At 42.8% G+C, this 17901-nt stretch overlaps 1 protein-coding gene and 1 long non-coding RNA gene across 2 annotated transcripts; one reads left to right on the top strand and one right to left on the bottom strand.

The window, feature by feature from the left end:
- Positions 1-161: 161 nt before the first annotated feature.
- Positions 162-4840, bottom strand: LOC110526436 (uncharacterized). The gene is made up of 3 exons (XR_002473955.3): positions 2355-4840; positions 1870-2152; positions 162-1608 (listed from the first exon to the last, which is right to left on the bottom strand). It is a non-coding gene; the product is annotated as an uncharacterized LOC110526436 (long non-coding RNA).
- LOC110526435 (guanine nucleotide-binding protein G(o) subunit alpha) lies at positions 4715-17453 on the top strand. Its single transcript, XM_021607422.3, has 8 exons — positions 4715-5373; positions 5535-5577; positions 10205-10346; positions 12241-12401; positions 12903-13031; positions 13153-13282; positions 13377-13530; positions 13699-17453. Exons 1-8 carry the CDS (start codon positions 5256-5258, stop codon positions 13884-13886), a joined length of 1065 nt encoding a protein of 354 aa, XP_021463097.1. The 5' UTR covers positions 4715-5255; the 3' UTR covers positions 13887-17453.
- Positions 17454-17901: the final 448 nt, after the last annotated feature.

Genomic DNA, 17901 nt, shown 5'->3' with positions numbered 1-17901 from the left:
CACACTTCATTCAGATTACCAGATGTATGTCTAACCAACTACACACTGTTGGGCATAATGAAAAGCACTCTCATCTTTAGTATGCTTTGCCATAATACTAAAATAGTTCAAATTGTAGAAAATCTTCAGATGCACAGAAATATTTGCAGATACACACACATGCTGTTGAAACAGTTTATTTTTTTTATTTTTCAGCAATCAAGTCAGTGCAACATATTCACAGCAGATATATTTACATTGGACTGAACAAAAATATGCTCACAAAAAAACAGTAAACTGAAAAAGAAAATTGCAGAAAAAATGTGCAGAAAAAATATATAGAAAAAAAGAGTCAAGAAAAATAATTAGGCAGCATCTTGCCGCACAGCTGGGTCTGGCCACAACGCCTCGTCCACATCACAGCTGGGTCTGGCCACAACGCCTCGTCTACATCACAGCTGGGTCTGGCCACAACGCCTCGTCCACATCACAGCTGGGTCTGGCCACAACGCCTCGTCCACATCACAGCTGGGTCTGGCCACAACGCCTCGTCTACATCACAGCTGGGTCTGGCCACAACGCCTCGTCCACATCACAGCTGGGTCTGGCCACAACGCCTCGTCTACATCACAGCTGGGTCTGGCCACAACGCCTCGTCCACATCACAGCTGGGTCTGGCCACAACGCCTCGTCCACATCACAGCTGGGTCTGGCCACAACGCCTCGTCCACATCACAGCTGGGTCTGGCCACAACGCCTCGTCCACATCACAGCTGGGTCTGGCCACAACGCCTCGTCTACATCACAGCTGGGTCTGGCCACAACGCCTCGTCCACATCACAGCTGGGTCTGGCCACAACGCCTCGTCTACATCACAGCTGGGTCTGGCCACAACGCCTCGTCCACATCACAGCTGGGTCTGGCCACAACGCCTCGTCCACATCACAGCTGGGTCTGGCCACAACGCCTTGTCCACATCACAGCTGGGTCTGGCCATAACGCCTCGTCCACATCACAGGCAATATCTTCCCTTGCCAGACATCGAGGGAAGAAGTACCTTGAGTGCCTTATCCATCCCTGAATCGCACCCACATCAATCTCATCACGTGCCTCTTCCATAGCCTGCACAAGAGGCATGTTCACAAAGGGCTGCCAGTCGTATACCTTCCATCGCCATGCCGAAAACAACTCTTCTATGAGGTTCAGAAATGGTGAGTATGGTGGGAGGTATTGCACGAGAAATGGTGGGTGGTCAGCAAACCAGTTTTGGACTGGGGCTGCACAATGAAAGCTCATGTTGTCCCATACTACAACGTACCGGGTTCTTTGATGGTCTGCATCATTCATACGCTCTGGTGGTATGAGAATGTTGTGGAGTCTGTCCAGAAATGTGAGAATATGGGCTGTGTTGTATGGTCCAAGGTTGGCATTCCGGTGGAGGACACCATGCGTATTGGAGATGGCAGCACACATTGTGATGTTCCCACCACGTTGGCCAGAAACATCTATAATGGCTCTGTGGCCAATGACGTTTCTCCCCCTTCTTCTGGTCTTTGCTAGATTGAACCCAGCCTCATCTATAAAGATGAACTCATGTGGGATTGCATGAGCATCCATTTCCAGTACTCCCTGAAAACAAAGAACAAAAGCAGTCAATATGGTGTTATCCAGTACACCGGGAAACAATGTTGCGTGTAGTGTACTGCAGTCAATATGGTGTTATCCAGTACACCGGGAAACAATGTTGCGTGTAGTGTACTGCAGTCAATATGGTGTTATCCAGTACACCGGGAAACAATGTTGCGTGTAGTGTACTGCAGTCAATATGGTGTTATCCAGTACACTGGGAAACAATGTTGTGTAGTGTACTGCAGTCAATATTGTACTTACATCCACATATGCTCGTCTGACCTCTTTGTTTCTTTGAGAGTTTCTCTCAAACGGCACCTTATAAAGTTGTTTCATTCTGATTTGGTTTCACTTGAGAATGCGAGCCAATGTGGACAGACTGACTCGTTGAATGTTGTTGAATATGGTGTTGTCTTGGATGATGTGGCTTTGAATTTCTTGTAATCTGATTTCATTATTTTCCAAAACCAAGTTTACAATGGCAGCTTCCTGTACCCCGGTGAACATTTGGCCCCTTCCTCTACCATGGTTGCGTCTCTCAGTCCTTTAGAAAAACAAAAAAACAAAAATATAGGGCTTGGACAATGCAGCCTAAATATATTTCCCCCACAGTAGAGTAAATTCTACAGGAATTTGTGCAGTTAGTGTATGACATCAGCCATTCATGAAGTAAACAGGTGTCACCCAACTGATACACTATGACATGGAGTGTACTACATAGTGTGAAAGAAATGTTGGTTACATACCTGTACTCCAGTCTCAATGACACAGGCGACAGTAAAATGGCTCAAGTTGGGCTGCACTCTCTGTCCAGCCTCTCACATTGTCAGCCCATGGTTGATGACATGATCAACTAAGGTTGCTCTGATTTCATTTGAAAGTTGTCTTCTTTGGCCGTGAACTCCTCTACCAGCTCTACCCATACCTCTCACTCTTCCTCCCCCTCTCATTCTCACCCTCCCTCTTCCTCTTCCTCTTCCTCTCTCTGCAACGGCTTCCATTGTTGTTGTAAAACAAAAGGTGCTCACCTGTGGCCTTTTCATAGTGCTTACTTCCTGATTGAAGTGGTAACATTTAACCATTGAGGTGTTTGGCCAGGTGGCACATGTATTGGCCAATTAGCTCATGTAGTGTCATTTTGAATGGCAGTGTTTGAAATGGCAAACATGTGACTTTATGTCAGATTGTTGTGTCTTATGCAGAGAACCATGTGCAGTGCATTTAAAAAGTGCCATTTTGAATTGCAAAATGTGTGTAAAGCAGAAAAAGTGTTTAGACTTTTGGAGACTTGATAAGAGGTTTTGCTCTCTGTGTGTCAGTTTAAATAATTGTGCTGTGCATGTCATTTTAGTGTGTTAGCAATTGGAAAAAAACTGTAATTTGAGGATCATATCAGGTTAGCCGTTTAGAAATGTCAGCACTTTTTGTACATACTGTAGTCCCCCCATTTTAGGGGACCAAAATGATTGGGACAAATTCACTAACGTGTATTAAAGTAGTCAAATGTTTTGTATAGGTCCCATATTCCTAGCACACAATGATTACATCAAGCTTGTGACCACAAACTTGTTGGATGCATTTGTGTGTCTTATGTTGCTTACATGTATGCATTGGTGAGCGTGTGTGTGTGTGTGTGTGTGTGTGTGTGTGTGTGTGTGTGTGTGTGTGTGTGTGTGTGTGTGTGTGTGTGTGTGTGTGTGTGTGTGTGTGTGTGTGTGTGTGTGTGTGTGTGTGTGTGTGTGTGTGTGTGTGTGTGTGTGTGTGTGTGTGTGTGTTTATGTCTGCAGTGCAGTATTTGTAAAAGTTAATCTGTGTATGTCACTGTGTCTGTGTCTCTATGCGTGTGTGTGCAACTATGTGTGTATGTGTTTGCATACATAATAATGTGTAATAAATTGTGAATAATGATGACTGAGAAAGTTACAGAGGCACAAATATCATACCCCCAAGACATGCCAACCTCTCAGCATTTCAATAACAGGGGAGGTTAGCATTTTTTTTTGGAGGGGGGGGGGGGGGGGGGGGTGACATTTGTTCAGTCATCATTATTTACGATTTATTCAGGACAATCCGTAATCATGGTAGCATCCACATTATAATGTAGAAATGTTTAGAAACATATTCTATTCTTATTTACAATAAAAGTGACTCCAAAATGACACAATACATTATTTACCATTCATTTCTATTGGGCACAAAATAATCTGAAACACAACCAAAACAAACAGCAAATGCATCCAACAAGTTTTCTAGAGTCACAAACTTAATGTAATCATTGCATTCTAGGAATATGGGATTATTTCTCACCCGAACCGTTCACCCGATATGGATGAGAATACCCTCAAATTAAAGCTGACAGTCTGCACCTTAACCTCATAGTCATTGTATAATTCCAAAGTGCTGGAGTTCTGTACAGAGCCAAAACAACAAAACATGTGTCACTGTCTCAATACTTTTGGAGCTCACTGTATGTATGTCCTGTTGTATTATGGTAAGAGCTTGGGGCATAGTTTATGAAGGCTATAGGACTGACCTGGTGAAGGTGTTTGCAGAATTTACTTGTAAGGCTGTAGGTTTAAATGGTAATTCAGGCTTTTGGTGTCAGTATAGTCCATTGTAAAAACCCTCATACCCTACCACTCCACTTTTTCCGCATGTGGATTAGAAGCTTTTAATGTGCACACACATACACACATAGAGTTACACACACATGCACAGAGAGAAACAGACACAGAGACACACAGAGATACACACACATTCCCTTTTACACATACTGCACTGCAGACATAAACACATGCACACACACTCATAATACATACATGCAAGCAACATAACACACACACACACACAGGATAAATGCAATTGCTAGATTAATAATTAATACAATTAAAATGTAATGATATTGTGTTGTACTACCTTGCCTATTGTTGCTGTTGACATTACATGAGCAAGGCCCTTAACCCTAATTGCTCCTGTAAATCGCTCTGGATAAGAGTGTCTGCTAAATGACTAAAATGTCAAATATAAAAAGGCTAACGTTATAGCCTAATGTTTACCCACTCCTAGTGGATTATACACAGTCTATTTATAAGGCCACGGAAGACAAGAATGGCCCACTTCCAGTATCGTGCGAGACCACGCCCCTTGTATAATAAAAGGCATATTATACATTGTATATTCAGCGAAATTATTCCACGAAAGCAAAATGTGTCTATAAAATCCCCCTTTGAATGTGGTCGCATCGCACGATTAGCGCTTGCCTTGGCTCTGACGTCAACGAGATTGTCTGCGCTAGGTGAGTCTCGCGCACACTGCCTTCCCTTCCCCTCCTCTCTCTGTCGGTTATTGTGAAGAGATTGAACGATGAGATCGCTCGCGCTCGCTGTCATCAGTGCCGCCCTATAGAGACCCCTCAGCCCCGAGGCTCGAATACAACGACCTCACCCCCCGCTCCAAGAGGGACGGAGCGCAATCCATAGAGGCACGGAGAAAAAACCCTGTTCGGACCCGGCTTCATTTGCCCTCAATCCGGGCCTCATGCTGTAGCAGACTGAACGAGCGAGAGAGAGAGACAAACATACAGATTGAGTCGGCGAGGGACAGGGCGGAATAGAGGAGAAGAAGGGATTGTTCATTCGGCTCTAGACATGGGATGTACACTCAGCGCTGAGGAGCGCGCTGCTCTGGACAGGAGCAAAGCCATCGAGAAAAATCTGAAGGATGATGGAGTCACTGCCGCAAAGGAGGTGAAACTGCTACTGCTTGGTAAGACACCGTTTATAACGGGGCTGCCCGTTCTGCACAGTTCGGTTGATGTTGATGTAGATTGCAGAGATCCGGGCCGGGGCGGCAAGCGCTCTCCGTGGTCCTGATGTCATGTCACCCTAAAGACAACCGACTCTCACTCTGCTCTCTATTCCCTTTAGGGGGAGGAGAATCGGGCAAAAGCACCATCGTCAAACAGATGAAGTAAGTGCTGTTTTTTTCTGACATAGGCGTCTTTGACGAGGCCTGAGATTGCGCCTCCCCTGCCCATAGTGAGGCTGAGCCGCTAGCTCCGCCATGTTTCCTCAGAGACCGTACCTCTGCCAGTGATTCGAGCACCTCCTGTAGACGGTAATCGGAGGCGGTGCTCACGGTCAGTAGCAGGCCGCAGGGGTGCTGTCCACTGATATGGTGCTGAAATTTACTCAGAGGTTTTTCATGTGTCTATCGAAAAAGAGGGAGGGCGAATACATGGGTGTTTGTGTGTGTGTGTGTGTGTGTGTGTGTGTGTTTGTGTGCAGCCAATGTGTGTGTATGTGTGTATTAGTGTGGTCACTACACCACATCTCCATTAGCAAATATCTCTGCTTTAATCTTAATGGCTTTAAGTGCCTGATATCGCTGAGAGTACTTTGCCTATAAAGCGGATTTACTCAGAAAATATGGCATCTAAAACCTCATCTAAACCTTTCCCTTTCTCGTCTAAACCACTCTCTCATCTAAATCACTGTTCTTTTTCTAAACCCTGTTACTAGATTTCTTCTTTAAAGAAGACCTCTGTATCCAGGGCCCAACCGGAAAAGCACATTATATAATATTTTCATGCACATAATAAAACATGACTGTTGCTATGCAGACACCCTCTCAAAAATCCACAATTTAAAAAATGTTGGGTTCAGTGCATTCACTGTACCTCAGCACACACTCATCTGCCCCACACACACCCTGCTTTTTCCATCACACACACACACTCCTCCCTCTACTCCACTCTGTTTCCTTCCATTCTAGCACTCTCTCCATATTTAATTATCCTGGGGGTTCTCCCTAGCGGTACAGACAGTTACCCAAAAGCATCGCTCGGGAGCGGCTTCTGTTGTTAACTACATATGTTACATTGGTTATATTACATAATGCCAGGATCGGGAAAGGGAAAACTGATCCTGGAGCTGAGCTAGCATTGTCTCCTTGTGTGTGTACACAAATGTGTGCATTTGTGTACTTTTGTATGTATGTATATTGATAATGGTGTGTGTGTGGATGTGCTTATGTTTATTTGCTAGAATTTTATTGACACGATAAACCCCTTGAGATACCCTATCGTGTTTTACAAAGGAGTATAATAATAATAATAATAAATATCTCATTCAAAAATCAGCATTAATATGGAGTTGGTCCCCCCCTTTGCTGCTATAACAGCCTCCACTCTTCTGGCAAGGCTTTCCACTATGTTGGAACATTGCTGCAGGGACTTGCTTCCATTCAGCCACGAGCATTAGTGAGGTTGGGTGATTAGGCCTGGCTCGCAGTCGGCATTCCAATTCATCCCAAAGGTGTTCGGTGGGGTTGAGGTCAGGGCTCTGTGCAGGCCATTCAAGTTCTTCCACACTGATCTGAACAAACCATTTATGTATGGACCTAGCTTTGTGCATTGGGGCATTGTCATGCTGAAACAGGAAAATACCTTCCCCAAACTATTGCCAAAAAGTTGGAACCACAGAATTATCTAGAATGTCATTGTATGCTGTAGCGTTAAGATTTTCCTTCACTGGTACTAAGGGGCCTAGCCCAAACCATGAAAAACAGGGTGACACGGGGTAAAGCAGTGATAGGGGAGAATTCGGGAGACAAAGCTTAACGGCCAGACTGGCCGGTTGAAAAAACATTTAAACATTTCTCTCCCACTAGTTCTGACGGTGGTGTTATTCCATTATTACTCCTCCACCAAACTTTACAGTTGGCACTATGCATTGGGGCAGGTAGCGTTCTGCCAAATGGTGAAGAGTGATTTTTCTCTCCAGAGAACGCATTTCCACTGCTCCAGAGTCCAATGTCGATGAGCTTTACATTACTTCAGGCAATGCTTGGCATTGCACATGGTGATCTTAGGCTTGTGTGCGGCTGCTCGGCCATGGAAACCCATTTCATGAATCTCATGACAAACATTTATTGTGCTGACGTTGCTTCCAGAGGCAGTTTGGAACTCAGTAGTGAATGTTGCAACCGAGGAAAGATGATTTTTACGTGTTACGCGCTTCAGCACTCGGTCGGTCCTATTTTGTGAGGTTGTGAGGCCTACCACTTCGCGGCTGAGCCGTTGTTGCTCCTAGACGTTTCCACTTCACAATAACAGCACTTACAGTTGACCAGGGCAGAGGAAATTTGACGAAACTGACTTGCTGGAAAGGTGGCATCCTACAACGGTGCCATGTTGAAAGTCACTGAGCTCTTCAGTACGGGCCAATCTATTGCCAATGTTTGTCTATGGAGATTGCATGGCAGTGTGTTCGATTTTATACACCTGTCAGCAATGGGTGTGCCTGAAATAGCTGAATCCACTAATTTGAAGGGATGTCCACATACTTTTGGCCATGTAGTGTAGCTGCGAGCAGCAATGAACTGGGTTCTCAGGATGACAGAAAGGACACAAGATCATTGTGGATTTACAGTGATTTAAATACACAAATAAAAACAGATTTTTTGATTTGTCAATAACTCGGCCATCTTTTGATCTTTTCTCAAACTTAGTTAAAGCAAGTACTATGGGCCTACATTTCAAATGTAGTGTAAGTTGGTCCTATGGTTCATAAATAGAAGATATTTGAAGTATTTTTAGCATATTTTAGCATTTTAGTGTATGTGCTAATATGCATCTGTAGGTAGCCATCTTTGAATTCATCAGTGTTATTTTCTCATACTCGTTAGGGACTATTGTGATGAGTCCAAAAACCACATATGGAGTGAATTTGACTTTTAGTCCATGAGAAGATTTTTTGTGTGATTATTTTAAGCATTAGCATTACATAGTCAAAAAAGTTCATTGTTAATAATTTCCTTCTTTTTTTAAAGATCTCAATGCCAAAGTTAACATGGTTCATCATATTAATGTCTTTGCTGACTATAAAAGTTTCAAACAGATAGGTCATTGTGAAGTGGATTTATTGTTAACTCAGCCATCACTTAACCAATCCCTTAGGTTTTCTCAAACTAAGGAAATGCAAGAGTACTTTTTTAAAAGGCTTTCACAAATTTCCACGATGGAGGAAAACCTATCCCAAAGGATCTTATGGGTCCTTGTGGCAAATTTGTTCAGCTTGCGGAAAGACACCTACATGCAAAGATTCAAGTGTTGATGTCAAACAGGTGTCGGATTTGAGGGTTTAAGAGAGACTGCTTATAACAGCATCACCTACAGGCCAATCGGTGCCATTGTAACAGTGTAGCTTCCATCCCTCTCCTCGCCCCGAACCAGGGACCCTCTGCACACATCAACAACTGCCTCACACGAAGCATCGTTACCCATCGCTCCACAAAATTCGCAGCCCTTGCAGAGCAAGGGGAACAACTACTTTAACGTCTCAGAGCGAGTGACGTCACCGATTGAAATACTATTAATGCGCACCCCGCTAACCATTTCACACCGGTTACACTCACCCCACTTTGACCTCCTCCTTTTCCGCAGCAACCAGTGATCTGGGTCACGGCACCAATGTAACAGTGTAGCTTCCGTTCCTCTCCTCGTCCCTACCTGGGCTCGAACAGGGACCCTCTGCACACATTAACAACTGCCTCCGACGAAGCATCGTTACCCATCGCTCCACAAAAGGCGTGGCCCTTGCAGAGCAAGGGGAACAACTACTTCAAGGTCTCAGAGCAAGTGACGTCACCGATTGAAATGCTATTAGCGTACACCCCGCTAACAAGCTAGCCATTTCACACCGGTTACACTATTTTCTTTGACCAAGTTAATCATGGACTCATTTTTCTGTGTGCCAAATTAGAAGAAAGTGTGTGTGTGTGTGTGTGTGTGTGTTTGTATGTAGCAAGGTACATTGATAATGGTATACAGCAATCTGTATTATTTAAAACCAACACCTTAATTATTCAAAAACAATAATGTTTTAATAGAACTTGATCATAGTGTACTAGGACAGACTGGCAAAGTGGTACACACACATTTAAGAAAGGCACATACTGAGGAAGGCTATACAGCTTGAACATCTGTGAAAATAAAAAAATATATAAGAAAAGGTCGTTGAAAAATGTGTTACATAATGTGTGAACCACCTTACTTTGTAAGAATAAGATATTCATACCTATGGATTATGCACCTTTTGAAGTCAATGGTATACTTCTGAAGTTTATTACAGTCTAGGCTGGTGTAATGGATTTATAATCCGATCCTCAATGTCAGAGCATTTCACGTCAATGTTGTTAAGAGTGGTTTAAATGTACAGACCACCTTTGTCATTACAAATGTGAAACCTAAAGTGGCGATATTGGCTGCTGCTGATGCTGCTGAGGTGTGAGTGTTTGTGTGTGAAAGAGAGAAGAAAAGAGAAGAGGGGTGGCAGCCAGGGATGTGCTGCATGTATTTGGGTGTGTGCTAAGGAGCAGGCACTGCTTGATACTCAGAGCTCAGAGACAACCCTGTTCTTGGTCACATGCACACGCGTACACATGCGCATACACTAAAGCGTCTGCTGAAATGTGGGTTCACTGAAGTGTGAATGTTTGTGTGTGTGCGCTCATGCATGCACACTTAGCCTACGTACAGTACGTGTGTGGGTGTTATTTTGTATGTGTTCTGATGTGTGTGTGTGTGTGTATGCAGGATTATCCATGAGGATGGCTTTTCTGGGGATGATGTGAAGCAGTATAAGCCTGTGGTCTACAGCAACACCATCCAGAGTTTGGCTGCCGTCCTCCGAGCTATGGACTCTCTGGGCATCGAGTACGCAGACAAGGACAGAAAGGTGGGTACATGCTCCCTGCACAGGGCAGGGTTCATTATAGTGTACAACCAATGGCCCTTTCAAAACCTTACTTCAAAGTGCACTGCACTGGAATCCTCAATGAGGACCCTGTTCTCCTCAATGAGGATTCCAGTGGGGTATGGTGGTACACATTCAGGAATTCAGCTATACAGTGGGGCAAAAAAGTATTTAGTCAGCCACCAATTGTGCCAGTTCTCCCACTTAAAAAGATGATAGAGGCCTGTAATTTTCATCATATGTACACTTCAACTATGACAGACAATTTTTTTTTTACAGAAAATCACATTGTAGGATTTTTAATGAATTTATTTGCAAATTATGGTGGAAAATAAGTATTTGGTCAATAACAAAAGTTTATCTCAATACTTTGTTATATACCCTTTGTTGGCAATGACAGAGGTCAAACGTTTTCTCTGTCTTCACAAGGTTTTCACACACTGTTGCTGGTATTTTGGCCCATTCCTCCATGCAGATCTCCTCTAGAGCATTGATGTTTTGGGGCTGTTGCTGGGCAACACGGACTTTCAACTCCCTCCAAAGATTTTCTATGGGGTTGAGATCTGGAGACTGGCTAGGCCACTCCAGGACCTTGAAATGCTTCTTACGAAGCCACTTCTTCGTTGCCCGGGCGGTGTGTTTGGGATCATTGTCATGCTGAAAGACCCAGCCACGTTTCATCTTCAATGCCCTTGCTGATGGAAGGAGGTTTTCACTCAAAATCTCACGATACATGGCCCCATTCATTCTTTCCTTTACACGGATCAGTCGTCCTGGTCCCTTTGCAGAAAAACAGCCCCAAAGCATGATGTTTCCACCCCCATGCTTCACAGTAGGTATGGTGTTCTTTGGATGCAACTCAGCATTCTTTGTCCTCCAAACACGACGAGTTGAGTTTTTACCAAAAAGTTATATTTTGGTTTCATCTGACCATATGACATTCTCACAATCTTCTTCTGGATCATCCAAATGCTCTCTAGCAAACTTCAGACGGGCCTGGACATGTACTGGCTTAAGCAGGGGGACACATCTGGCACTGCAGGAATTGAGTCCCTGGTGGCGTAGTGTGTTACTGATGGTAGGCTTTGTTACTTTGGTCCCAGCTCTCTGCAAGTCATTCACTAGGTCCCCCCGTGTGGTTCTGAGATTTTTGCTCACCGTTCTTGTGATCATTTTGACCCCACGGGGTGAGATCTTGCGTGGAGCCCCAGATCGAGGGAGATTATCAGTGGTCTTGTATGTCTTCCATTTTCTAATAATTGCTCCCACAGTTGATTTCTTCAAACCAAGCTGCTTACCTATTGCAGATTCAGTCTTCCCAGCCTGGTGCAGGTCTACAATTTTGTTTCTGGTGTCCTTTGACAGTTCTTTGGTCTTGGCCATAGTGGAGTTTGGAGTGTGACTGTTTGAGGTTGTGGACAGGTGTCTTTTATACTGATAACAAGTTCAAACAGGTGCCATTAATGCAGGTAACGAGTGGAGGACAGAGGAGCCTCTTAAAGAAGAAGTTACAGATCTGTGATAGCCAGAAATCTTGCTTGTTTGTAGGTGACCAAATACTTATTTTCCACCATAATTTGCTAATAAATTCATAAAAAATCCTACAGTGTGATTCTCTGGATTTTCTTTTCTCATTTTGTCTGTCATAGTTGAAGTGTACATATGATGAAAATTACAGGCCTCTCTCATCTTTTTAAGTGGGAGAACTTGCACAATTGGTGGCTGACTAAATACTTTTTTGCCCCACTGTATAGTCTTCAGCTCATATGTGTCTTAATACATCTATGCATATGTTTTTGTTTGTGTATGTGTGCTTGTGTACGTGTGTGCTTACACATTTCTTTGTACATAATATCTTATGTATGTGTGTGTCCAGGCGGATGCTAAGCTGGTGTGTGATGTGGTCACTCGTATGGAGGACACAGAGCCCTACTCAGCAGAGCTGCTGACAGCTATGAAGCGTCTGTGGGCCGATGCCGGGACCCAGGAGTGTTTCAACAGGGCCAGGGAGTACCAGCTCAATGACTCCGCTGCCTAGTGAGTACACACTAAGGGACCAAACATATCAGAATGCATGTAACTTGAAATTAAGCACAATTCATGCTTTGACGTCAATGAGAGATTTGTGAGAAAGTTCCACTTACATAACATACATAAACTGAAAATTGGAATTAGCTACCTGTTCTTGAACAGTAACACAGTGCAAAGGTTAGTCTTTGAAGTGGTTAGTCTTTACGTGCAAAGGTTAGTCTTCGCACTGTATTTTTGAAGCTCTACACTCTTAGAAAAAAGGGTTCCAAAAGGGTTCTTCGGCTGTCACCATAGGAAAACCCTTTTTGGTTTCAGGTAGAACACTTTTGGGTTCCATGTAGAGCCATCTGTGGAAAGGGTTCTACTTGGAACCAAAAGGGTTTTTACCTGCAACCAAAAAGGGTTCTTCAAAGGGTTCTCCTATGAGGACAGCCGAAGAACCCTTTTAGATTCTAGATGGTACCTTTTCCCCAATTTCCCCCTCTCCTTCCTTCTTTCTCTCATTAGCTACCTGGACAGTTTAGACCGTATTGGTGCTGCTGACTACCAGCCCACCGAGCAGGACATCCTGAGAACTCGAGTCAAGACCACTGGCATCGTGGAGACCCATTTCACCTTCAAAAACCTGCACTTTAGGTTAGACCCACCACACACACATAGATTTACACATACAGTACACAACCAGTCCAGTTTATTTGTTTGTAGCATATTTGTAGTGTATGTTATGGTACGTTTATTACTCTTATGTTTCTTTCAGGCTGTTTGATGTTGGAGGTCAGAGGTCAGAGAGAAAGAAGTGGATTCACTGCTTTGAGGATGTGACGGCCATTATCTTCTGTGTGGCGCTAAGTGGCTATGATCAGGTTCTGCATGAGGATGAAACCACTGTAAGTACTTCACACACACTTCATACTACTCACAAACACACCACACATATTCTCAGACATGCATCTCATCTGTCTGATTTGGTATTTTCTGCAGAATCGCATGCACGAGTCCCTCATGCTCTTCGACTCTATCTGTAACAACAAGTTCTTCATCGACACCTCCATCATCCTCTTCCTCAACAAGAAAGATCTGTTCGAGGAGAAGATTAAGAAGTCACCACTGAGTATCTGTTTCCCTGAATATACAGGTAAGACTTCCCTCCAGTCTGCATATACACAAACTCAGACAGACACACATGCAGAACAGATGGTTGTAAAGCCTCTCTCACTCTCTGGCTCTGTATCTCTCTTCCTCTCCCACTCTTCTCTCTCCTCTCTCTCGCCCTCACCCACCTTTCCTCCCAATCCCCCCATAGGTGCTAACACTTATGATGATGCTACCGCATACATTCAGGTGCAATTTGAGAGTAAGAGCCGTTCGCCCAACAAGGAGATCTACTGTCACCTGACCTGTGCCACTGACACAGGAAACATCCAGGTAGTGTTTGACGCAGTCACTGACATCATCATCGCCAACAACCTGAGGGGGTGTGGCTTATACTGAGGCCTAGCCCTGCACAGAGGTTGCATTAGAGGGCGTGAGGTGGTTAATAATAATAATAATTTTGATGATATTAAAAGGCATAATTATGTAAATCTACACGTCCAAAGGGACCCAAAGAGCTGCCGCCAGACACCACGACGGATTCTTTGCCATGTTCTGTTCCTCTATTCCTTTTTTTAATTTCAGAATTCCACCACCCCTCTTTTGTTTATTTGTTATCAACATGTGTTTCCTACTGAATGTCTTTCATGTTTTGTTGTTGATTGTATGAACAACTGTAAGATGTGAATCAGAAAAGGGACAGTCCAAGGGGTATATTCTGTTTTCGTGCCATGTTTCGCAACAAATTAGATATAAATGTTATGCGTAGAGCGGAGAAGGTCCTCTTTTCCTTGTGATAGAGATTTGTGTCAGCTCTATACATAACATCTCTATCTGCAACATCCAGAACATTGAGCCAAAATAAATGTACCCCTTGGTGCTCCGTTTGCAGAGGTGATGTTGTGCTCTAGGTGATGATGTAATAGGGGAGGTACTGGTGGCTGGGGCTCGTAGTGGGGGTTCTGTCCAGCGTTGGATAGAACCCCCCTCTCTGTTGGACTCACACAGGGCTGCTCTACATGAGCTCCTTCTGCTCTGTTTTATTCCTCTCTCTTTCAAACATCCAGAAGGGGGGGCCGTTCTGTTTGTGTGGCAGGCTCTGCCATTGGTCTCCTGCAGTGTGATGAAATGCCTGTCAGCCAATGATATATCTGTGTCGGGTGTGATATCAGTGCCAACCTTCTGAGCATGACAGATAGGGGAATAGAATTAGAGATCATTGATCACTTTCACACTATCTTTACAATATAATGTAACTGAAAGGACGCGTACGCTTTATTATCATCAAATTATTTATGCATTTTATTTCAACCTCATGCCCTCCATGCTTCCTCCTACCTCCTAGAATCCCGTGCCACATATTTATTTCCTGTCCTGTCAGACCGGTGGAACACCACTTCCTGTCTCAGTCTTAGAGGGTCTAGAGCTGCTCGGATGGACCGTCTCAAATGTCACCTCCCATGTAGTGTACTACTTCTTCAAAAGTAGTACATCATATGGGGAATAGGTTAGCATTTTAGACTTGCACACTCAAGTCCACTGGTCAGTGATGTATCATATGGTTGTCCCCTGGTCTCCTTTCACTTATCACTTATCACTGAGATGAAAGGACTGGATAGGTTTCCACCGTGTTGTTTTCACTCACTAGTCCTTACAGATTTGTAGTTTTAGGAGAGGACAGCCACAGACCACTGACCAGTCTCTCTGCTTGTTCAAAAGGATCTTCCTGGGTGCTCTTTATGTAATAAAACAATATGTGAATGCTCAGTTATTTGGAAGTTGAGGTAATTTGTAGATTAGATAAGCCACACAGTGCTTAGCTCAGGATGACCCTTGTGAGCAAGCATGCTGAATTCCAAATCCATCCATACTACCCCCTCTAGGAATTCCCGTAGATTTGAAAGGATTTGATTGGTTTAACCTTTTCATGTCCATAACGGAAATGTGTAATATCCTTTAGTACACATGTTGTCTTAGTTTATTGATGGACAAATCTGAAGATTTTATTTACATCTGCCACAGAGTTTGTCTACAACAATGTGAGTTTTTGATATTGTACTATATTTAGTCTTTGGACACATGGGGTTACTGGTTTTTACACATTTCATGAATCAAGTCCTATAAATACATGTTCAAATTATCAGATCTTTTACATTTTTGACATATAGATTGTCCGGACCAATATATATATATATATATATATATATATATATATATATATATATATATATATATATATATATATATATATATATATGAAAACAATACCTAAGGAAATCCACACACACACACACACCCCCCTAGAGTGCATGCATCAAATGCAAGTCAATAGAGACTGAAGATTGAGTGATTTTACAGCATTGTCCCTCTTTCTCAGATCTTAAACATGTTCACATCTTAATAATTTTTGCTATATAGATTGTCTGGACCAATATATAAATATAAAAACAATATCTAAAGAAATCCACACACACTCCTATAGTATATTATACAGCATAAGCAAATCCAATGTAAGTCAATGGCGAGTGAGTCATGCTACAGCATTCTCCCTCTTTCTCTCCCTCTCTCACAAGCACACGCCTGTGTATACACACCACAGACATCAATGCACACCTGTGTTTGTGTGTGTGTGTGTATGTCTGTGGTATGTGTGTGTGTGATAAAATTACTCCATTGAATTTGCTTATACTGTATGTACTCTAGGGTTGTCTGTGTGAGAGGGCGTGGATGTCTTTAAATATTGTTTTTATATTAATATAATGGTCTAAATAATCTACATAGCAAACATTATGATCTGAACATGTTTAAGAGCTGAGAAAGAGAGAACATGTTGTAAAATGTTTCTCTCTGCAGTCTCCATTGGATTTGCAAATACTGCATGTACTCTAGGGGTGTGTGTGTGAGAGAGTGAGTGGATTTCTTTCAATATTGTTTTCATATTTATATTGGTCCGGACAATCTATATACCAAAAATTATTAAGATCTGATCATTTGAACATGTATTCACATGACATGATTCGTGTAATATGTCAAATACAGTAACCCCATGTGTCCAAAGACTAAATATAGTACGATACAGAAACGGCTGTAGTTCACAAACGAGTTGAATCATCTATTTGGCATATTTGGGCTTAACGGGTCAAAGAACAATACTTTCTGCTTTTAAACTATATAATTCTGAAATGTATTTCAAAATACATATGCTGAAGTCATTTTAATGATTATTATTGTCACAAAACCCCAATTTTGGAGGTATGATAGAAAATGACAATCTTAAAACGTCAATGTGGCCTGTCTAGACACTTGTACTAACTATGTTATCACTAAATGTAATGCATTTACACCAAATAGAATTTGTTCAGTGGCACATTTTGATATTGTACTAAATATAGTACATGGAGGTGAATGGGTTAGACAATATGGTAATTGTGTCACCTTCTCTTCTGATTGAGTGGGTGGTATTTTTGACAAATTGCTTTATATATATATATACACACAGAATTGTTTTAGATCTACAGGCGTGCCCAAGCAGCAGGGGCTGGGGTAGAGTTGGAATTCAGCAGCAGTCTCTCAGTGGGAAGTTTGGGTTAACCCTAACCCCTACCCATCTGACCTCTTAACCCTGAGCAGGCCACAGTCAAACCCCGGCTGTCACGTTCTCTCTTTTCACAGAGGAAAAGTACTGCTCTCCACTCATTCACCTGTGCACCTGAAGATACATCCTATCCCTCTATACTCCCTCTATCACATGTCGTTCCTCATTTCTCTCAATCCCCCTTTCCATTTTCACCTTATACACCGTACTGTATATATATGATTATACCAGATTTCTTTTTTTTTTTACTGTGAATGCTTTTGTTCTGCACCCCTTCCTTCTCCGTAGTTTATTGGTTGCTCTCTCATGTGGAATGTTTGTGCTGAGCCAATCGAATGTTGTGTTTACATTAAAGCCACTTTTCCTAACTATTCCCGCAGCCATATTGAGTATCTTTTTCACCTCTGTCTTTCTCCCAGTGCTTTGTTTGAAATCAACCCAAAGCTCTTCTCATATTCTCATTGATCTGAAATGATCGGATGGGTGCAATATGGTAATAGCTCCATTGACTCTTATGGTTGGATCGGTGGACTTTCCTACATACTGCCTACATGTCTAATCGTCTCAGATCTACCAGAAGTGTCCAGGGGTATATTTCAGACTGAAAACAGGTCTTTTATGCCTCATGAGAGCATAAGGCCTAGATTCAATCCGATCTGCGTTATAGCGCCATTGACATTTAAAGATAATTTCAGATTGAGCCGACATATACAGCGTTTACAGTGAATGCAATCTCCACAAGAACATTGCCTTTAAAGGTGCATGGCCAAAAATGGCAGATTGGATTGAATCTAGCCCTAAGACTTTGCCATCTCCATA

This window comes from Oncorhynchus mykiss, chromosome 6 (assembly GCF_057628025.1).
Source record: "Oncorhynchus mykiss isolate SJ-2025 chromosome 6, ASM5762802v1, whole genome shotgun sequence".
NCBI classification, from domain to species: domain Eukaryota; kingdom Metazoa; phylum Chordata; class Actinopteri; order Salmoniformes; family Salmonidae; genus Oncorhynchus; species Oncorhynchus mykiss.
Note: the sequence above shows the minus strand (reverse complement) of the source record. Positions and strands in the feature narration are given on the sequence as shown.